Source organism: Haliotis cracherodii, unplaced genomic scaffold (genome assembly GCF_022045235.1).
Source record: "Haliotis cracherodii isolate W230 unplaced genomic scaffold, xgHalCrac1.p SCAF_30, whole genome shotgun sequence".
In the NCBI taxonomy this organism is placed as follows: domain Eukaryota; kingdom Metazoa; phylum Mollusca; class Gastropoda; order Lepetellida; family Haliotidae; genus Haliotis; species Haliotis cracherodii.
The window spans coordinates 830,745-854,000 of NW_027266287.1; the positions used below are offsets into that span (position 1 = coordinate 830,745).

Below are 23,256 nucleotides of genomic sequence, written 5' to 3' on the forward strand. Positions count from 1 at the left end.
GCTGAGTTTCAAAAGTTTCTCGCCTTTGTCGGGTAATCATTTTTAATGTAAGATAAACATTCATAGGTGACACTCATTTAAATATATGAGGGCCTGTCTCCCGTGTTTATGTATATTTCATACATTGATACAGCTATTGTATTTGACAGAATCTCAGTTTATGTGCGGATAGTTAAGAATATTTGTTCTACAAATATACATTCAACGAATGGTCCCAGCAGGTGCCCGCTAAACCGGATTCAGTTCCTTATGCTAAAATCAATGGAAACTAGATCCAGATTGAAGACAAAAAAACAAGCTTGACAAACCAGAACTCGTGATTGCAGACGGAAACACAGCTTAAATTACTCGATCAATGTTTCGTGCCAACATGTTAGCAGTAGTCGTCTTCTTGTGTTGTGTTTCCAGTGCGTACAGTGTGCAATGTATGTCTTCAACGGGAAAACCAGTAGATTGGTAAGTCAAAAGTCGAGTTTCAATCAAATGACAAACAGCTATAGTCACCAATGTGACAAATGTTATATTGGGGATAACACTTTCTTATTTAAGTACAACTAGTACTTTTAAAGGGGCGCTGACCTAACGGACGCCGGGAGTACCCAGATGATATTGCAGAAACCTAGACTAGTTCGCGACCTGTGCTGCGCAATTCGTAAGCGCATTTGTCACTTTTATTGATAGTATAAGGGCGTATGGTCACATCTATCAACAAAATGAAATACAGTTTTGGAAATAATAAGGAAATGTATGTATCTTTGTGGGTAGCATCGGTAATGGTGATGAACTTTTGATAAGTCACTTGCTTGGTAATTGTGTGATTTTCGTTTACACTATTTTGACTTGCAACACAAAATAAATATTCCTCCTGAGCATTGCTTATTTTATCGTGTTTATATTTTTTACAGTCAAAATGTGCAAAATTTTCACTTAGGAAATTCATTAAAAGCCTGAATATTCAGTTATTTTACAAATTGACTGGAAAATGTGTCTATTTGTATTATTATGATAACGAATTCCAAACATTTTAATGTTTAATATATCATCACCAACAGACTGAAAATGTAACGATGAAAAGTATATTCTATATTGTTTGGCTTCTAATACTACATAATAATCTGTTGTGATGTTTATAGGCCCTTTTGATCGTCTTAATCAGTTTTAGGCAATCTGTTAAAGAAATGGACAGATTTTTCAGTCAAAATGAGTGAAATATTTACACATTTTATAAATTGCCTGAGAGAATCACATTTTACAAATTGACTGTAATATATACACGCTTATAAAGGAAAAGACTTGTGAAAACGACTATCACGCATGGAAGAATTTCCCAACCAAGACGTAGAGGAACAGGAATGAATCTGTCCAATGCTACAGCAAATGAAGGAAAACAAAATGCCAATATCATAATTACAACCTACCAAATTTATGGTGTCCTGCTATTTAACGTCCGGGGGCGTCCGGAAACGTCTGGGAGGTTTCATCAGACGTCCGGAAACGTCCGGGAGTTTCAAAATACAGTGCAGTCAATAAAACATGTCTTTCTCAGTTTGGTAAGATCGTGAGAATATCAACTGGGGTACAAATAAATAGAACACACAGCAAATAAAAACAAACAAAAATGAGTACAAGTAACAGGGTAAAAAATATTTAAGAGGCCGTAAAGGTTTTGTTCTTTATCCAACAAGGCGGGCGTATAAGTAATTACAGACAATGTAAAAAATGTTTGTTTGTTTGTTGTTTAACGCACAGTCAGCAATATTCCAGCTAAATGACGGCAGTCTGTAAATAATCAAGTCTGGACCAGACAATCCAGTGATTGACATCATGAGCATCAATCCACGCAATTGGGATATGATGACATGCATCAACCAAGTCAGCGAGTCTGACCACCCAATCCTGTTAGTCGCCTCTTATGGCAAGCATGGGTTGCTGAAGACCAATTCTAACCCGCATACATAACATGTTTAATAAATAATAATCATTGTTTATCATATCTATCTGACATACTTCCTAATTTCCTACAGTTTATGAATTGGGTCCTGGCATTTAACGTCCGAGGACGCTCGGGATCGTCCGGGGGCGTGCGGGAGGTTTCATCTGACGTCCAGAAACGTCCGGGAGGTTTCATCAGATGTCCGGGAGTTTAGAAATACAGTGCAGTCAATAAAACATGTATTTTCTCAGTTTGGTAAGATCATGAGAATATCAACTGGCATATGTGTTTGTCATGTGCAGCGGCCAGAAATTTTTCGGTTACTGGTACTTCCATTTTCTGGCCGCTGCACATGGCAAACACATATGCGAGTTGATATCAATCATTTTCTGTTAATCCTTTGATGACTACGAACGATCCGCTGATTTACAAAAAAAGTAAATCAACTGATCATTCATCTCTTGCTGGGCTGCCACGTGCATATTACTTAACACACATTTCACTTCACTTGAAATCTGGATTTAGATTGAATAATTACCCCAGACACAATACCTGCCAGATGGGAACCTTTCGTCAGGTAATCTGAGTGGTGCTACCACTTATTACACCTGTAATAAATTCAATAACTGAGCATCAAGTGAATGACGACAAATACACAAGCGTAGGTTTATACAAGAAAACGTGGATGACAACAATGGAGTAGTAATCATATTATCGACGCAATCTGAAATCCGAAAATGCTTTCACTGCATTGATATTTTTTTTAAACTATAACGATCAGGTGTGTTTCCAAATGACGACAACCGATGAGCTCGCCGTTCTTTTTGTCTGTTTGTTTAGGCTGAAGAAATTAATTAACATTTATAGATCACGGTTAACCAATCAGTGTTCAAAAATGGGTAAAACAAATATTGCCTCCAAGTTCATTTTGCTGTCCTTGCAGACGGTAGCCCAGTCTCTTGTCACGCTCAGTTGCATTGCGTATCATCCGGGTACTCACAGGGAAAAAACAATAACAAAGGCAACAACCAGTCCCAGGGAATGGCTTTAGATCTGTGCCCCTTTAAGGATCGAGTCCTATCCGGGATTCGAACCTCCGCTCTCAAGTGAGGCACCTAATCGCCAGCACACAAAGTCGGCGATCTAACCTACTCAGCCACCGAGGCTTCCACAAAAACAGAGATCTGTTAATTGGTAGTTTAGATCACATACTTTGTGAACTCCTCTAACAAGTGTAAATTGGCATGGCTCCCATAGCCAAAAGCTATGACTACACAATGCCATTTAGAAAGGGTGAAAAGTTGTGAAGCAGTTAAAACATGTGTTGCATTTTTTATTGGCCTTTTCACCAAATGTGTGGGTCGTTTTGGCACAGGTCAGTTTTAACCTGATTCCCCTGCAAATAACAGCTCCCTAGTTTACTATAATTATGCTATAGCGAAGGCTAAACTAACTTTATTTCTCAGAGATGGAAGCTACTTGAATGTATACGAACAGAGCAGCCAAAGATAAAAAATGAAATCATGTCAATATACGAAAATAGAAATTTTACCAATACAAAAACAGAAATTTTATGAATGCTAAAAATCGCCATAGATATGTGTACACTACTCACACACATAGGTCCCAAAGAGGGACAGGTCAGCCGAAATTGCTAAGGCAGAAGGCGACCTCTTAAACACTTAATGCAACATCACTTGCAATCAAGACTGTTACAGCGCCTGTGAGGGGTATTAAGTGAGAGAAAACAGGTTGAAAAATCCAGCTTGCTTTGGTATGTGACACTTGCCGTGGCTGTACCCACAGGATCTGTGGGACGGAAATAATGAGAGAGCAATATTTGCTAGTTGTAGCAAGTGAAGAAGAATTTTCATTTGTCTGTCCGCCATGTTTGGTGATATAGAACTGTGAAAAAAGTCACCATATGTTTCAGTGATTTTCACAATACGTTTCAGTAATGGTTAAATATGTTTCAGTGCTTGTCACCATATGTTTCAGTGATTTTCACAATATATTTCAGTAATTGTTGAATATGTTTCAGTGCTTGTCACCATATGTTTCAGTGATTTTCACAATATGTTTCAGTGCTTGTCACCATATGTTTCAGTGATTTTCTCAATACATTTCAGTAACTGTCACCACGTTTCAGTGATTTTCACCACGTTTCAGTAACTGTCACTACATGTTTCAGTGATTTTCACAATATGTTTCAGTGATTTTCACCACATGTTTCAGTGATTTTCACAAAATGTTTCAGTAACTGTCACCACATGTTTCAGCAGACCTGATAAATGAACCATGTATTCCAGGTTCATCATTTACAAGTTGCCGGAGCTGAGGTCCAACAAGTCGAACCCGATGCTCCGAGATGGCTACGGCCACTTCTACATGGATGTGCTCAATCCGTCATGGCAGCTGTCCAAAATGTCGATGAATTCTACCAACCACGCTGTCTATTACACGCTACAGGCCATCTACGAGTCCAAGCCGGTGAGATTCACTCCCTCCTTCCTCTGTCTATCATTTTCACATTTTCTGTCGGTAGATTGAAAATGATTAATTAAGATCCCCAAGAAAATTAATTTGCCGCATACTGTTTGTCGTAGAGTCTGTTTATTTTGTTCATGTGAGGCTTTCTTGTTTTTGTACAGGAATTCACATTTATCATTTGTTTAATACAGTTTTCAGTCTGCTGGGTTCCATTTGGGATAGAGCTTTGTTTATATAGTTTTCAGTCTGCTAGGCCTTTTCCAGGTCAAATTTCTACCCAAAATCATAATGCCTGTTTCTATGTTCTTGTCTTGGGCTCATGAGACCTAATATTCTTTTCCCATCATGCCAGGGGCGGTGGGGTAGTCTAGTTAAAGCATTCACTCGTCATGCAGAAGACCCGGGTTCGATTCCCGACATGGGTACAATGTGTGAAGTCCATTTCTGGTGTCCCCCGCCAAGATATTGTTGGAATATTGCTAAAACGGTGTAAAACAATACACACTCACTCCGATCCTCCCAAGAGGGATGGTTTAAATGCCCGCCTTTCGGTGTCATTGGCTAGCTAAACGCTACTTCGAACACGTTTGTTTTTGTTCTCCGCCCACCCACCACCTTTTCTGTTCAATATATTCAAGTTGTATGTCCCGGTGGGGAGTTGGCTAAGCACAAGTTACATTCTACGAGCGACTTAGTATTTTCTTTAAATTTTATGACTGAGCTAATTTGGATTTAAGCCATTCCAGTATACACTTTCTTATTGTGTTACTTTTGTGCTTTTCATTGTACCTGGTCTGCATATTTTACCTACTTCGGCCAAATAAATCTTGTCATTTTAGTCCCGTTGGGGTTCTTAATTAACAATGTTAAGAGTATTTTAGTGCATGATGTATAGCCTCTGGCCACTTCTATCCTATTAGGAGAATAATTTAGGGCTTCTCAGAAGTACATATACATACGTATCACTGTAAGAATACTACATTTCTAAATTATCAACAGTGTAAGGGTAAGTGGGTTGGGGAATTCCAGGATTAGATCTTATCGTTCATGCCTTGCGGGTGGATGGTTTTGAGATCAAATATCCATTAAAGTTCAATGGCCCGGCGCCTGGCCGTGCTCTGAGCTGACTCAGGGTCTGTTTTGAGCTGTTGTATTATTTGATAGTGTAGGTCTCTGGTTGAGTGTCCTACGGAATTGAAGTGTTTAGCGACAGGTTTGTCCCTTTGGTGGCAATTAGCTCCACCGGTCCACCGGTCCACCCCTGCCGATAGACTACCCCGGTACTGCATCTGGAACACAAAATGTATATAAGGAGTTCCCCCACCCCATATACAACAGTCTGATGAGAGCATACCCGCTCGGAACTAGTCACTTAGATTGCTCTTCGGTTTTAGCCCCAAACCCTTTATTATATCAACAGTGTAAGCAGTTATTTTGCCAAATAAACCAACCAATCCAAACATATTCTTGACAAATAATATGCAAGATATTTAGCTACACAAATTTTATTTTGACTTTGTTAAAAATCTGCGTGGCATAAAATGAGAAAAATGTGGCCTTAAGCTGAAATAATGGTGACTGCTGTTAGCGTATATATTTGCAGTGCAGGGGCACAAGGTCTGCTTTGTATGGAATATCCCAGAGACAAGGTGTACATTCTGTAGAATATCCCTGGGACTGACGGATATTATGTTGACTGTCCCTGATAATGGGTTAGTCTGTGACAAACATTAAAACAATAGGATTTCACCCCAAGATGTTAAAACGTAGACATGGTTTATACTTAGACACGTTTTTTACATGGACATGGTTGTTGGTCTGTTGTAGACTGATGACTTCATGTACCTGATGTACAATGACGATGACCCCCACGACCAGGAGTCCCTCAACCACGGCCACACGAAGGGTAGGTAGCCGTCACATGTCTCTCTATGGCCACACGAACATCATGGACACTGTTGACATAGGAACAATAGTTTCTACTGTTACGAACATTATAGACACTGTTGATGTAGGAACAATAGTTTCTACCCTTAGTAACATTATAGACACTGTTGATATAGGAACAATAGTTTCTACTGTTACGAACATTATAGACACTGTTGATGTAGGAACAATAGTTTCTACCGTTAGTAACATTATAGACACTGTTGATATAGGAACAATAGTTTCTACTGTCACTAACATTATAGACACTGTTGATATAGGAACAATAGTTTCTACCGTTAGTAACATTATAGACACTGTTGATATAGGAACAATAGTTTCTACCCTTAGTAACATTATAGACACTGTTGATATAGGAACAATAGTTTCTACTGTTACTAACATTATAGACACTGTTGATATAGGAACAATAGTTTCTACCGTTACTAACATTATAGACACTGTTGATGTAGGAACAATAGTTTCTACCGTTAGTAACATTATAGACACTGTTGATATAGGAACAATAGTTTCTACTGTTACTAGCATTATAGACACTGTTGATATAGGAACAATAGTTTCTACCGTTACTAACATTATAGACACTGTTGATATAGGAACAATAGTTTCTACCATCACTAACATTATAGACACTGTTGATGTAGGAACGATAGTTTCTACCGTTAGTAACATTATAGACACTGTTGATATAGGAACAATAGTTTCTACTGTTACTAACATTATAGACACTGTTGATGTAGGAACAATAGTTTCTACCATCACTAACATTATAGACACTGTTGATGTAGGAACAATAGTTTCTACTGTTACTAACATTGTAGACACTGTTGATGTAGGAACAATAGTTTCTACCGTTAGTAACATTATAGACACTGTTGATATAGGAACAATAGTTTCTACCATCACTAACATTATAGACACTGTTGATATAGGGACAATAGTTTCTACTGTCACTAACATTGTAGACACTGTTGATGTAGGAACAATAGTTTCTACTGTCACTAACATTATAGACACTGTTGATGTAGGAACAATAGTTTCTACCGTTACTAACATTGTAGACACTGTTGATATAGGAACAATAGTTTCTACTGTCACTAACATTATAGACACTGTTGATGTAGGAACAATAGTTTCTACCATTACTAACATTATAGACACTGTTGATGTAGGAACAATAGTTTCTACCATTAGTAACATTATAGACACTGTTGATGTAGGAACAATAGTTTCTACCGTTAGTAACATTATAGACACTGTTGATGTAGGTACAATAGTTTCTACTGTCACTAACATTATAGACACTGTTGATAGAGGAACAATAGTTTCTACCATTACTAGTATGTGATGTCTCTCAATCGTCCATCAGAGTAGGAGTGGGAGGTAGGAATGGCCCAGTAGTTTACAGTGCCACAGAGTTACATCCCTTAGCCATGCCAGGATCAATGTGTCATGGGTTTGAATACACCTGAATACACCTCAGATACACATTTGTCAGCAAGGTATTAGTGCTCATGGGTTTCACCAAAGTGGTAAACATCTAGGCACGGTTTCATTCAGGGCTTTCATCCCACATCAAGCAGACACGACGAGATGTAATAGAAATACAAAACAAGTAAAAACAAACTGTCAAGAGACTAAGCAGGGACTTTTGGACCAGGTTCAAGTTTCTGAACATACTTGCTCTGCTTATTTTAATTGGAGTGATTGGGTAGCCGCCTGGTTAAAGTGTTTGTTCTTAACCCTGACTGCCCGAGTTTGAATCCCTACATGCTACAATGAGTAACGCCCTTTTCTTGTGTCCCTTGAGTGTGGCTGGAATATTGCTCAAAGTGTCCACTAACCCTATTCACTCACTCGATCCTAAAAGGAATATGTATGTTTGACTGTTGAAGTGTTTTTCCTTCCAGGTGTCGTGGCGTTTGATAACAAGACTGGCTACTGGTTGGTTCACAGCACCCCGCAGTTCCCACGCTTCAAGAACGAGAGCTACACGTGGCCCCACAATGCCCTGAGCTATGGACAGAGCTTCCTGTGCGTGTCCTACAGTTACTCCCAGCTCAACGCTATCGGTGAGACATTTCTGAACCTTTTAGAGTTATTCTTGAGGAACCATCTGAAGTGAGACTGGATTGTTAATAGGGCCATGTATTGGACAAGAATTTGTTTTGGGAGCTGAAGTGTTGGACAGTGATTGACACTGATTGTACATACAGATCCTATTTTCTACATACTAAAGTAAATAGTACTCAACGTGGTCACGGGGCGGTCAGGTAGCCTAGTGGTTAAAGCGTTTGCTCGTCACGCCGAAGACCCGGGTTTGAATCCTGACATGGGTACAATGAGTGAAGCCCATTTCTGGTGTCCCCCGCCGTGATATTGCTGGAATAAAAGCGGCGTAAAACAAAAACTCACTCACTCACTCACTCACTCACTCACTCACTCACTCACTCAACATGGTCACACCCGTAAAGATCCAGGTTAGAATAGGTCTTTATTAACCCATGCTTGTCGTAAGAGGCGACTATTGGGATTGGGTGGTCAGATTCGCTGACTTGGTTGATGCATGTCATCGTATCCCAATTGTGTGGATCAATGCTCATGATGTCAATCACTGGATTGACTGGTCCAGACTTGATTATTTATCGACCGCCGTCATATAAATTCCTGAGTTTGGCTTAAAACATCAACAGCATGATTAGTATTATTATGACATCACTATTATGATGTCACCTACAATTGTTTTTGGACGGTGCGGTAGTCTGGTGATCAAGGTTCCCGCCTCATCCCAAGGGCCAACATTTGATTCCAATGGGTCCCTGTCATAATGTTTGTGATTGTTAAAGGGGGTGGTCGGATAGCCTAGTGGTTAAAGCGTTCGCTCGTCACGTCGAAGACCTGGGTTCGATTCCTCGATTCACTCTGGTAAGTTTTCCTTCAAGTGGTCAAGTTGTTTGTGTGACATCTCTGCCCACAGCCAAGCAGCTGTTCTTCAACTACATCCGGCTGTATGACCACTTCACCCCAGACTCCTTCCTGAACAACAACCCGGACCTGATGTCGGTGGTCAAGAACACACGGCTGGAGACGCCTCCGTGGTCAAACAAGGTCACCCTGTCATCCTTGGCAGGAACCAAGTTCACCAGCTTTGCCAAGTTCTCAAACTTCCATGCAGGTAGGAACTACATAGCTTATCCATCGATCATTGGAAGATTTACACGATTTTGTCAAGTTTTGATAGTATGTTCTTCTGCATCAATACCACATTTGAAACAAAACTTCAAAGACTTCAAGTTGTCAACCGATCTCAAGGGGTATATGGTGTGATGTACCCTGTGTGTGAGCCTATGTACCCCGAGCCGTCAGGTGTGATGTACCCTGTGTGTGAGCCTATGTACCCCGAGCCGTCAGGTGTGATGTACCTTGTGTGTGAGGCTATGTACCCCGAGCTGTCAGGTGTGATGTACCTTGTGTGTGAGCCTATGTACCCCAAGCCGTGAGGTGTGATGTTTCCTGTGTGTGAGGCTATGTACCCCGAGCCGTCAGGTGTGATGTACCCTGTGTGTGAGCCTATGTACCCCGAGCCGTCAGGTGTGATGTACCTTGTGTGTGAGCCTATGTACCCCGAGCCGTGAGGTGTGATGTACCCTGTGTGTGAGCCTATGTACCCCGAGCCGTCAGGTGTGATGTACCTTGTGTGTGAGCCTATGTACCCCGAGCCGTCAGGTGTGATGTACCTTGTGTGTGAGCCTATGTACCCCAAGCCATCAGGATCACACACAGGGTACATCACACCATATACCCTTTGAGATTGGCACACAGCGAGTTTATCTCACCAACATTTATTTTTAGGACCTGGAATATAGGTTTCGCCGAGTAAAACACTTTTGATTCAGATGTTTTGACAGCTAGCAGACGATGCAAACCGAATTACTTCCCTTCACGCAATGCATTCGGATAAACATCAGTTCATTTCACCTGTACGATACTAATGCGAGATAAGCAAGTTTCCCAAGATATGTTCCGATTGATTTCTCAGCGGGGTATATGAGCAGGCTATATGGAAAATAATTGCCCGTTCCTTAACCAATCAGAAGCCTGTATATTAATGTTTGGTGAGATAATCTTGATAAGGTGATGATAATAATATACAGCATATTTCTATGCATTACCATAATTGGAATCTTCCTGAGGCAAGGGAGATAACTGACTATGAAAGTCCAGTTTCCACCCATGCTGAACTAGGCTGGTATTATGGAGTTGTATTTTGGCTGGACTAATGAGCCTATTCATAGTCCAATCAAAATCACATAACGAAATCGACAACCAGTTCGTAAACTGCGGTGCAGAATTTGGTCGATTGCAGGATTTGCAAAGCATGTGTACCGCCAACTAGGCGTCTCACATGATTTGATGCACTTCGCGAAGTAAGAACCGTTTTATCACAATATAGATTTTGATTATTGATTGGATTATCTTGACTGGGCTCTGACCTTGTGGCTCCCAGCTTGCAGAGTGACTTGATGATGGAGACATGTACGTGTGTGTGTGTTGTCAGATCTGTACGAAGACCTTGTGACAGAGACATGTACGTGTGTGTGTGTGTGTGTGTGTGTGTGTGTGTGTGTTGTCAGATCTGTACGAAGACCTTGTGGCTCCCAGTCTGCAGAGTGACTTGATGATGGAGACATGTACGTGTGTGTGTGTTGTCAGATCTGTAGGAAGACCTTGTGACAGAGACATGTATGTGTGTGTGTGTGTGTGTGTGTGTTGTCAGATCTGTACGAAGACCTTGTGGCTCCCAGTCTGCAGAGTGACTTGATGATGGAGACATGTACATGTGTGTGTGTTGTCAGATCTGTACGAAGACCTTGTGGCTCCCAGCCTGCAGAGTGACTTGATGACGGAGACATGGCAGAACAGTGGCAGCAGGATGAACTCCAGCTGTGCCGGCAAGTTTAAGGTAGGGTACCAGGTAGTCTGGGCTTCAACTCAAGGCTTAGAAAAAACTACTACTGTAGACCGCCTCAATGGTCGAGTGGTGGAGTGTCTGCCTGGAGAGCAGAAGGTCGGGGTTCTATCCCTGGCCGCAGCATACCAAGAGACGTTAAAAGATGGTACTACTTGTTACCCTGCCTGACACTCACCATTAATGGGCTGAACAAGGACTGCTCAGCTCGGAGTCAGTATACTGTGCCTGAGTGTGTTGTAAAAGACGATGTGATGTTTTCTGTGTGTGTACATGTGATCTGATGTTATGTTGCAGGTGTATAACGCGAAGTCTGACATGTTGCCGGGGGGAATCGTGTTCAAGGAGACGATGTGATGTTTTCTGTCTGTGTAGATGTTGTGGTCTGATGTTACGTTGCAGGTGTATAACGCGAAGTCTGACATGTTGCCGGGGGGAATCGTGTTCAAGGAGACGATGTGATGTTTTCTGTGTGTGTAGATGTTGTGATCTGATGTTACATTGCAGGTGTATAACGCGAAGTCTGACGTGTTGCCGGGGGGAATCGTGTTCAAGGAGACGATGTGATGTTTTCTGTGTGTGTACATGTGATCTGATGTTATGTTGCAGGTGTATAACGCGAAGTCTGACGTGTTGCCGGGGGGAATCGTGTTCAAGGAGACGATGTGATGTTTTCTGTGTGTGTAGATGTTGTGATCTGATGTTACATTGCAGGTGTATAACGCGAAGTCTGACGTGTTGCCGGGGGGAATCGTGTTCAAGGAGACGATGTGATGTTTTCTGTGTGTGTAGATGTTGTGGTCTGATGTTACGTTGCAGGTGTATAACGCGAAGTCTGACGTGTTGCGGGGGGGAATCGTGTTCAAGGAGACGATGTGATGTTTTCTGTGTGTGTAGATGTTGTGATCTGATGTTATGTTGCAGGTGTATAACGTGAAGTCCATCGTGCTGCCGGAGGGGATCGTGTTCAAGGAGACCAAGGACCACTCCAAGTGGGCCATCAGTCAGAACGGGACCAACTGGGTCTGTATCGGGGACATCAACAGAGATGTAAGTAACCATGGCAACATACATGCTTCCAGAGGCAAGGGAGATAACTGACTATTAAAGTCCAGTTTCCACCCTTGCCAAACCAGACTGGAATTCCCAGGCTCGATTGTAGCGCCACCAGTGACTGTTAAGAATGATATCTGTTCTAAGTTCCTCCTTTTGACCAATCTATCGTATCACTTGCATTTGTGTCAAACAAAATGGCGGCGCCTAGACAAGACAATCGGCTCGATAATCCAGATCTATACTGTAATAAAATAGGTCTTACCCCGCGAAGTGCATCAAATTATGTCAGCACCTTGATTAAAAACATGAAAGACAAAATATCAGTTGGCGGTATTTTTGCTTTGCAAACAGTCAACTGAAATCTGTACATTGAAATCCAATTTGTTCACATTATTTTGATTGGACGATGCATAGACTTGTTAGTCCAGCCAAAATGTAACTCCGTGTTACCAGCCTAGTTCAGCAGAGGTGGAAACTGGACTTTTATAGTCAGTAAACGCCCTTGCCTCGGGAAGTTGGACTGGTCAAAATGATCAGGAGTTGTTTAGAAATATTCAGCCTGTGATCTTGTGGTTCGTTCAGTCCCCGGCCGTGTCATACCAAAAGACGTTCATGGATGGGACTTGTTGTTACCCTGCCTGGCAATTGGCAGTAAGGGGCTGAAACAAAGATTGGTTCAGAGTCAGTATTCAGTGTCTGAGTGGGGTATTCTTGTAAAACTGCGGCAGTCAGTGGACTAGCACTATAAAATCGGCATTAGACCAAACTAATAAAAGCAGCCACACACAGACACGTGCATGCACGTTGCTATATAAGTGCAATAATCTTGGATGCGACGTTAAACCCAATTTCACCTCACCTTTAGAAATTTTCAAAATGGCTGACATGGCAACAGTGTGTTTGAGGTTGGATAAGGGTTCTGCTTGTTCATGATCACTGTCCTTTGTCTCATCATGGCTTTGATCGAAGTTGTAAACAAACGTGTTAAATATCCACATGACCACCAGTGCGAGGCAGAATGAATTGTAACACCCTTGACTAGAAGCCTATCTGGGGGCGGTCAGGTAGCCTAGAGGTTAAAGCGTTCGCTTGTCACGTCAAAGACCCGGGTTCGATTCCCGACATGGGTACAATGTGTGAAGCCCATTTCTGGTGTCCCCCGTCGTGATATTGCTTGAATATTGCTAAAAGCGGCGTAAAACCAAACTCACTCACTCACTAGAAGCCTATCGGGGATCTACAGCTGAGCCCGTGATTCTGTTTTCAGCTCAGCCAGGAGAAGCGGGCAGGAGGGACAGTGTGCCTCCAGAACTCCAAAGTGTGGACAAACTTCAACCTGGCTGTCAACAGCATTGAGTCCTGTCCACTCAAAGGGCACTGATAGGCCTGCAGGGCAGAGGGTTACAGGTGTTGACTTCTTTTGTCTTTTATATGCAATGTTTTGGTACAGATGCAGGCACTTGCGTGATGAAGGTATTAGCATCTGTACCAAAACGAAGTTAAAATTCAGAATTCAACCTTAATTTCATTGACACTTCAGCTTCCAGATGACACTTCAAGATATTATAGCTAAAATGGCTAGAATTATCATTAAACCGCATGTTATCAGAAATAAGCAGGCCAATGTAACTTGATAATTCCCTCATATTGCTTGTCAACAGGCCATTATCAAGCCCATTGTTAGGTGACGTCATAGGGATAGAGAAGGTCATCTGGTTTGTTTTCTGACCTTCCAAGTGGGTCAGTGAAAATCACATTGATTGCAGTAAATGCTTCAAAAGCAATGTTGTTTATGTTTTTGGACAACTAATTCTATCCATTTTAGCTATAATAACGGTAACGTTATTTTTCAGGGCATTATCATTTGCAGAAGCCCTCTGTCTTTTCAAGTTAATGGAAGACCTCAGGTTTCTGTAATGATAATGCCCTGAAAAATAGCATTACACTTATAGTAGTACAATACTTGACAATCTGTTCAGGCACTATGGAACTCAGCTCAAACTTAGTCGTAATGCCATCAGCAGTTTTCAGTTCTAGGCTGGGGTCTCTGGTGTGTCTAGCTGCAATTACTGTGCAGAGTTGCATCACTAGGCCTACCAGAAACCTATGAATGTGGGTCCGGATCCAGATCGGCCCTGCTTATGGTTCTAGGTTTGTTCGCACCATCCACATGCCAGTGCCACCTGCTGGGCTGCACCGAGGTGACACCCACCCTTCAGTCTTCTACAGACAGACGTAATTCTTATCTCAGGGTCTGCTGCTGGTGGCTGTACAGTGGCTCTGTACACAGGAGCAGGGATTTACATGGTAGACCATGAACCTCAGAATCAGGCTAAGGCCAGGAGAAGTTGAATACTAAATTTTTGTCTCTTCCCACTTCATGACCTGCCCCAATGTTTACATATTTGCTGATGAAGAAAATGGTATCTTCACTTCTTTCCCTGTTTGATAATACCCATAAGTCCAGGCAAAATAGATTTTTACTTGGAACAAATTGCTACAGTGTTTATTTCACCACAGTGCTTTTCTGTTTTGATGAAAAAAAAGGGTGTGTTGTATTGCAAAATAGCCATATTGTGTTTCTAAAATGATTTTCACAACGATTGAACCTTTTTGACTATTGACAAATCTACAAAAATTCAAAATGGCCGACAAATTTCCTGAATGTGTTTGGACTGTTGAATCTTTTAACTCTATTAACTAAATTCTGTTTGCAGTTTGTTCCTAGTTTGCCTGGACTACATCATCTTCCTGAGGCAAGGGAATTAACTGACTTTAAAAGTCCAGTTTCCACCCTTGCCGAACTAGGCTGGAATTCCTGGTCTCACGAGTTATGTCCCTTCTATGCCTCTCCTATGGACCAATCAAATTCCACCACTAGTATCACTTTCATTTGCTTAAAACAAAATGGCTCCGCCATGTCAAGACGATCTGAGTGACAATCAAAATCTATATTGTGATAAAACAAGTCTTACATCGCGAAGTGCATCAAATCACATGTGCATCTTGATTAAAAACATGAAAAGATTCAGAAATAACTGTTGACAAGTTTGCGGTCACATGCTTTGCAAATCCTGCAATCGACCGAACTCTGCATGACAGTTTACGAACCAGATTTTGATTTTGTCACGCAATTTTGATTGGACTATGCACAAATTCGTCAGTCCAGCCAAAATGTAACTCCATAATACCAGCCTAGTTCGGCAAGGGTGGAAACTGGACTTTTATGGTCAGTTAATTCCCTTGCCTCAGGAAGATGGGACTACATATACATATAAAGCATGCATGCGACATGGAAATCAGATCTGTGGACAAATGTGGTGAACAATTTGTCCCAACAATGCTGAAGACTGTAATTCTCAAAACTGGTATGAAAATCTGAAACTATCTTTGTTGTGGCTGTTACAGGGTTTATACTCACCGTGACAGGAGATCTGAACGTACACAAGAAAATACATACTGTCACGTAATGTAATAGTAATGGGTGCTTATTCAAATGACTAACAGACTGGTTTAGAAATAGGTCAGTGGGTGTGTATTTGACCAGAGCGTTTAATATGACAAATATGGTATTTAGCGCGTAGCACAGGTTGATCGTGTGCTTGTTTCTTCATTCCTAGATCTTTCTAGATCTCCAATTCTTACTCAAAAGAATCTTTTTATTATGTGATGGTGGTCAATGGCCGACATGGGGAGGGTGGTCAGTGGCAGACATGGGAGGGTGGTCAGTGGCAGACACAGGGAGGGTGATCAGTGGCAGCCGCAGGGGGAGGGTGGTCAGTGGCAGACACAGGGGGAGGGTGGTGGCAGACACAGGGGGAGGGTGGTCAGTGGCAGACACAGGGGGAGGGTGGTGGCAGACACAGGGGGAGGGTGGTCAGTGGCAGACACAGGGGGAGGGTGATCAGTGGCAGGCACAGGGGGAGGGTGGCCAGTGGCAGACCCAGGGGGAGGGTGGTGGCAGACCCAGGGGGAGGGTGATCAGTGGCAGACACGGGGGGAGGGTGGTGGCAGACACAGGGGGAGGGTGGTCAGTGGCAGACACAGGGGGAGGGTGGTGCAGACACAGGGGGAGGGTGGCCAGTGGCAGACCCAGGGGGAGGGTGACCAGTGGCAGTCCCAGGGGGAGGGTGGTGGCAGACACAGGGGGAGGGTGGTGGCAGACACAGGGGGAGGCAACCAGTGTTGCCACTGACATACCCATCTGCATTTTAAAATCCTTGATTAATTGGAATTTAGATTAGTGCATGTATGTTTATTAAGTTAGCCTCAATGGAAAACATTTGAGAATGTTAGTTTGTCCTCCAGTTGATCTTGTTGGAGTTGTCTTGCAACTTTCTGTGCAGAGTTGCAGTTCTAGTCGTGCCAGCATCAGTCTGGTTTATTGGCATGATCTATGTACCTCATTGCAAAGGAAAATGTACCTTTGCACAGTGAACCCTAACCATGAAAGATATTATTTTTAACATGTTTTTCTTTTGTAGCAATGACCATGAAAGTTCAGGATTGTCACATATTTTCATTCCAGATCCTTATATTTTTGTATATTTACTGTACATATTTCTTTTGTTTTTATTTCATTTATGTTGTTTGAGGATTTTAAATTGAAAAGAATGACCTGTTCTGGTATACATGGTATGTTTATAAACCAGATGTCTTTGAAATGAAACTTAAGCGTGTTGCTGCTACTTGTCCTTGGAACTCAAACATGTTTGGTAAAAGCAAGATTTTATATGGATGACAACTTCTTTATTCTATGATGATACGTTTCGGGAAGATCTTTATACTGTTGTCAAGCAAGAGGTGAGGCAAGGTGAAATGGGGTTTAACATCATGTCCAAGATTACTGCATGTTTATAACGATGTTTGTGTGTGTGGCTGCTTGTACCACTCCGGACTAATTGCAATTTATAGTGCGAGCCCACTGAGATACCATGCCGCAGTTTAACATGAATACCCCACTTAGTATACTGTATACTGACTCCGAGCCAACCAGGCCTTGTTTTAGCCCTTTAATGCCAAGCACCAGACACAGTAACAACAAGTACCATCTTTTAAAGTCTTTTGGTATGACGTGGCCTGAGGAACTTCTGCTCTCCAGGCAGACACTCTACCACTAGACCACAGAGGAGGACCCAATCTCCGGGCAGATGCTCTACCATTAGACCAAGGAGGTGGTCCCACTCTCTGGGCAGAGGCTTTACCACTAGACCACGGAGACGGTCCCACTCTCTGGGCAGAGGCTCTACCACAAGACCAGGGAGGCGGTCCCACTGTCTGGGCAGAGGCTCTACCGCTAGACCAAGGAGGCGGTCCCACTCTCTGGGCAGAGGCTTTACCACTAGACCACGGAGGCGGTCCCACTTTCTGGGCAGATACTCTACCACTAGACCAAGGAGGCGGTCACACTCTCTGGGCAGAGGTTCTACCGCAAGACCACCGAGGCGGTCATTCAAGCGACAGTTGCCTACTTGACAACAGTATAAGGATCTTTACTGAAACATTGCATCATAATAGAATAAGGAATCCATAAAAGATCTTGCCTTTTCTGTTTCTTAAACTTGTAAAAATGCCAATCAAATGGTTCAGATATGAGCTGCTACTCTCCTTCCGTACCTTTCCTTGGATAAGACAATGAGTTTTCACAGTAGTAATGGCAATCTGATTAAAATCAGATCATAGTTCTCGCCATCACTAAACAAAGATCTGAGGACATCCCATTACGGGTCACGTCAGAACGACCTTTCATCCGACCAATCAAAGCATCGCTTAACAGACCATGAAAGTGACAGTCGGAATGTGTTTTCTAATCATGCAACCCTGAAAACGTTAACACGGGGTTTTCCGAATGACAGTTACGGCCCCTACGACCGATTCTATTTCTCACTTCCGTGGGGTAAACGTTTGAACGGAGGAGGCGTTGCACAGTACGTGGGAAGCACTGCCATACAATCTCAACCATATATTAGACATTCAGGAATGTTTGTTCAGTTTTCAAAATTTTAATCAGGACTGGTTCAACATATTTTTCACGGGTAGTCTGAAATGAAGTCGCCAGTTAAACGAGTGCCGTAAAGCTTGAGAAAGCTGTTTTCTAATTGGCTGATGTCGACTTCTTGTTTGTCATTTCAGTGGTCGTTCTGACGTGACCCCAATGGGATGTCCTCAGATCTTTGTTTTGCGGCAGCAAGAACTTAGATCTGATTTTAATGAGATTGTAGTAATAGGTGACCCAATCAGCAACAGACACCAGAATACTAGCTCCTTCCCAGAATGTGACACTGACGTTACACCCCCGTTAACATCACGGTAGCTCTGCAATCGGCCATTGCTGTGTGGAGCTTGCTTAGAACATAGGAAAGGGAGGTAACTCCTATGCGTCTCTCATTTGTTTGACAGCTACAAATAGATGAAGACATTTTGTCAGACCAAAGGAAGGGATAATAATGATGTTTTTCAGGGATTAATATAGCATTGCAAACTTACCGCTCTTGGCATCGTCTTTATCTCCGGCACGCATTTGATGAACCTACACTACAAGCCCTGGATCCATTCACAAGGTTTCTGGGGCGGTGGGGTAGCCTAGTGGTTAAAGCGTTCGCTCGTCACGCCGAAGACCCGTGTTCGATTCCCGACATGGGTACAATGTGTGAAGCCCATTTCTGGTGTCCCCTGCCGCGATATTGATGGAATATTGCTAAAAGCGGCGTAAAACCATACTCACTCACTCACAAGGTTTCTGGGAAGGAGTTTGTGTTCTTGTTGGTTTGGTTGGTTGGTTGTTTTACACCGCACCCAGCAATATTACATCTATATGACGGCGGTCTGTAAATAACCGAGTCTGGACCAGACAATCCAGTGATTGATATTATGAGCATCGATCCCCGCAATTGTGATCGATGACATGCATCAACCAAGTCAGCGAGCCTGACCACTCGATCCTGTTAGTCGCATCTTACAATAAGCAACGTCACACATGTATATCAGATTCACATGTATAAAAGATTGGTGTAAAATACATTATTGCCAATTCATATAAAATTGTATTTAAAATTATTACAGCTGTGTAATATTTTCGTACAAGTTACATATATATTTAGATTTGTAGAATCGAGGGAGTGGTCACTGGGTTCAACAAAACGTGACAAACTTGGGGTAGGAATCTTATAAAACATGTAGACGTTATAGGAATGAATCTTATACCGTATTGTCCATGTTGACATTTTTTTTACAATCTAGACACACGTTTGAGAAACATGAACGGACATTCAGTGGCGAGGATCTTGCAAGAAACTTTATTTTTTACATCATCTTCGAGCATATTCCATGTGGAACTATGGATCTTCAGAACTGTTTATAGCAACATTTTATCTCATAGAGAAGAAACTTTGTATTTTAATAAAATATGTTCAAAGCCTTATACCTTTTGCTGTTTATTTGTTTGGCTCTGTCCGTTGAAACTGTTCACGGCAACCGATTCAACCACACACCTGGGACAGGACAGACCCCATGCTTCTTGAAGAGGCGGACAACCAGATGATCAGAATGGCTGCTAGGTATAGAGTTAGGGTTCAACGCCACCTCGAACAGTTTATCGATTATATACTCGCATGTGAGGTACATATCAGACGTCAACGCCAGAGAATAACCAGTAACGGTTATCCGCCCAAACATTCCATTGGGTGTAAAAAGGCAAAATAGCTGACTTGGATGATGCGTGTCATCGTATCCCGAATTGAGTAGACTGATGCTAATGATGTCTGGATTGTCTAGTCCACATTCAATTATTTACGCCTTCATATAGCTGGAATATTGCTGAGTCGCGTTAAACAAAGTCCAGAAACCTTGGGTTCGAGGACTAGCTCCTAATTGTTCGTTCGTGTGTTTGTTCATGCGGTCATCCACTGGTTTGTCAGTTCAGGCTCCACTTATTTTCACAGACCCCTCAGATCTTATCCCACTTCTGTAGAATCCCCCTGAAATTGTAGCAGGGCCTCGTTCCACAAAGTGATCGCGGCGCTACGACCGTGGAAGTCAATGTTGAAGTATGGATTGTTGTAGCGCTACGACCGTGGAAGTCAATGTTCAAGTAGGGATCGTTGTAGCGCTACGACCGTGGAGGTCAATGTTGAAGTATGGATCGTTGTAGCGCTACGACCGTGGAAGTCAATGTTCAAGTATGGATCGTTGTAGCGCTACGACCGTGGAAGTCAATGTTAAAGTATAGATCGTTGTAGCGCTACGACCGTGGAGGTCAATTTTGAAGTATGGATCCTTGTAGCGCTACGACCGTGGCAGTCAATGTTCAAGTATGGATCGTTGTAGCGCTACGACCGTGGCAGTCAATGTTCAGGTAGGGATCGTTGTAGCGCTACGACCGTGGCAGTCAATGTTCAAGTATGGATCGTTGTAGCGCTACGACCGGAATACGGCTATAATACGGCCTTCGACGAAGACGCGCTCAGAAGCAATGTCGAAACAAAGGCCTAAAACTGCAACTGTCCTCAATTAGAATAAAGGTCAACTTGTAAAACACAGGTGAGTATTAATATATGTCACATGAAAGCAGGACAACCTGGATATGCCAGGCGCATATGATAGGGCGGTCGGGTAGCCTTGTGGTTAAAGCGGTCGCTCGTCACGCCGAAGACCCGAGTTCGATTCCCGGCATAGGTACAATGTGTGAAGCTCATATCTGGTGTCCCCGTGCTGGAATATTGCTAGAAAAGGCGTAAAACCATACTCACTCACTCATATGATAGTTTGATATCCCCTCGTAACTGCACCTTGTCTCACTGTTTCTGGTCCTTTCTGATAACTTTTCTTAAGAAACTTTATATTTCTGTTTTTTATCTGTTTTCAAATGTTGATAAACGCACTCATGATATTTAGCATTTCAGTCGATGCCAAGATTATATTATTATCAAAACTATTTTTAATGTCAGATGCACAAAAGAAATATCAAAGTTGAATATATTTTGTTTCCCAATTTTCTATTTATAAGGTCAGATATGTAGATAGGAAGTAGAAAATAAATCCTAATACATTCGAAATTACCAGTTGAATATAGACTCAAAAGTTCCTTTCAACAAAAATGAATTGAATTCTGGAAATAGTATTCAGTCAGTCTTAAAAAATTTAAGAATTAAACAATGTTTTGTGTACCCACGGCACACCCAGTATGTCCAGTGAGGATTTATTTCTATGTAAAACATTGAGGATATTTTCCCAGCATTTCCGGTAACATCTTGCTTTTTTCAAGATCATTATTGAAGTGATGAGGTCTGACAGCCGTCCTCCAAAGTGGGTGTAAGGTACGGCACATAATGGAAAATGTAATACAATTATATGTTTTCAAAGTTGTCAATAAATGAGCCTCTGCAACAACTGTTCTCAATAATCTCAGAGTGTCAGTGTGCTTGTGTGCCCACCATATACCTGCCACTACAATTTAGACAATTGCTACAATATAGAGATATGTTATGCCTCAAAATGAGATTGACCAATCAGAGCGCAAAACTACTAACCCAATATGAGCCCGTCGGTAAAAATCCAAGATTTTTGTTACTGACCTAAAATCAGACTGTATATGGTCACTAAAGCGGCTGCGGCTCCTTTGGTGTGTGTTTGTTTGTTTGTTTGTTTGATGTTCAACACCGCACTCAGCAATATTCCAGCTGTATGACGGCGGTCTGTAAATAATTGAGTCTGGACCAGACTATCCAGTGATTTACATCATGAGCATCGATCCACACAATTGGGATCGATGACATGCATAAATCAAGCCAACGAGCCTGACCACCCGATCCCGTTAGTTGCCTTTTACGGCAAGCATGGGTTGTTGAAGACCTATTCTATCCCGGATCTTGAAGGGTCTCTCATTGAGGTGAGTTTGACTTCCGGTCGCCAAAGCAATACCGGAAGGACTCCAACACGAATATGGAAAACACATGTCATTAAGAAATAAACTGTAGTGTAATATAGTTAATAAAGTGTTTGTTGGTCACCATGAAGTAGGAACGCGATTGAAATGTATTATTTTATTGTGGTGTCATTAAACATAGCGCTCGTAAAATGATCACGTTTTCCACAAAGCTGTGATATCGGCATGCTGACAGAAGGAAGCGGTGTAAAATATAGGGGATTTATTCTGACAGGTTTTGAATAGTCAAAGGGAAAATACCTTTTTTCAAAGATATAGATCAAATGATGAAATTACATTTCATCATGATAAAGATCGCATAGTTTCACGAGAAACTGATTTGGTCGATATTTTTTCTGCTAAATATACTCGGATGGAAGTGAAAGTGAATAAATGTCGTTTTACGTGGCAGACAGCAATCCTGAAGCCATATCATGCCGCAATTTAAATAATCGAGTACTAGGCCAGGCAAACCAGTGGTTGATAGAAGGAGCATTGATCCACCCGTCCCGGTCACGATGACATAGATTGTAACCACCTTAGTAGTCGGGGCGGTCGTGTAGCCTAGTGGTTCAAGCGTTCGCTCGTCACGCCGAAGACCCGGATTCGATTCTCGACATGGGTACAATGTGTGAAACCCATTCCTGGTGTCCCCCGCCGTGATATTGCTGGAATGTTGCTAAAAGCGGCGTAAAACCATACTCACTCACACATTCATAGAACAAGCATAGCGTACTGGGGGACTACCGGTGTCCGATGAAGATATGACATGATTGTAAAACACAGAAACTCAACCCTTGTGAGGTCCAGAAAGACAAGAGAAATGCAGTGGCCAACATGGACGAGGGTAAAATGTGCCTCATGATCACGGAGGGCCATCTCAAAGCCTGGTCGCCTCAGAGTCAGTACACTGTGTCTGAGTGGGGGGATTCATGTTAA

At 42.2% G+C, this 23,256-nt stretch overlaps 2 protein-coding genes across 2 annotated transcripts; one reads left to right on the forward strand and one right to left on the reverse strand.

The window, feature by feature from the left end:
* Positions 1 to 312: 312 nt before the first annotated feature.
* LOC139477048 (plancitoxin-1-like) lies at positions 313 to 16,157 on the forward strand. The gene is made up of 8 exons (XM_071259611.1): positions 313 to 456; positions 4,243 to 4,423; positions 6,251 to 6,329; positions 8,281 to 8,442; positions 9,348 to 9,545; positions 11,227 to 11,333; positions 12,264 to 12,389; positions 13,663 to 16,157. The coding sequence occupies exons 1-8, from the start codon at positions 356 to 358 to the stop codon at positions 13,774 to 13,776; spliced, it is 1,068 nt and encodes a 355-aa protein (XP_071115712.1). The 5' UTR covers positions 313 to 355; the 3' UTR covers positions 13,777 to 16,157.
* A 142-nt stretch (positions 16,158 to 16,299) lies between these two features.
* LOC139476937 (uncharacterized) lies at positions 16,300 to 18,915 on the reverse strand. Its single transcript, XM_071259496.1, has 3 exons — positions 18,882 to 18,915; positions 17,555 to 17,862; positions 16,300 to 16,599 (listed from the first exon to the last, which is right to left on the reverse strand). The coding sequence occupies exons 1-3, from the start codon at positions 18,913 to 18,915 to the stop codon at positions 16,300 to 16,302; spliced, it is 642 nt and encodes a 213-aa protein (XP_071115597.1).
* Between the last annotated feature and the right edge of the window lie 4,341 nt (positions 18,916 to 23,256).

Excerpts from the sequence above, each read along its gene's own strand:
- LOC139477048 (XM_071259611.1), top strand. The coding sequence starts at position 356 with ATGTTTCGTGCCAACATGTTAGCAGTAGTCGTCTTCTTGTGTTGTGTT. Across the intron at positions 4,424-6,250 it reads CCATCTACGAGTCCAAGCCG|ACTGATGACTTCATGTACCT; the intron begins GTGAGATTCACT and ends GGTCTGTTGTAG. Across the intron at positions 8,443-9,347 it reads CTCCCAGCTCAACGCTATCG|CCAAGCAGCTGTTCTTCAAC; the intron begins GTGAGACATTTC and ends CTCTGCCCACAG.
- LOC139476937 (XM_071259496.1), bottom strand. The coding sequence starts at position 18,915 with ATGCGTGCCGGAGATAAAGACGATGCCAAGAGCG. Across the intron at positions 17,863-18,881 it reads TAAAGACGATGCCAAGAGCG|GCAACTGTCGCTTGAATGAC; the intron begins GTAAGTTTGCAA and ends GTTGTCAAGTAG. Across the intron at positions 16,600-17,554 it reads ACCACCTCCTTGGTCTAATG|ATGGGTATGTCAGTGGCAAC; the intron begins GTAGAGCATCTG and ends TTTAAAATGCAG.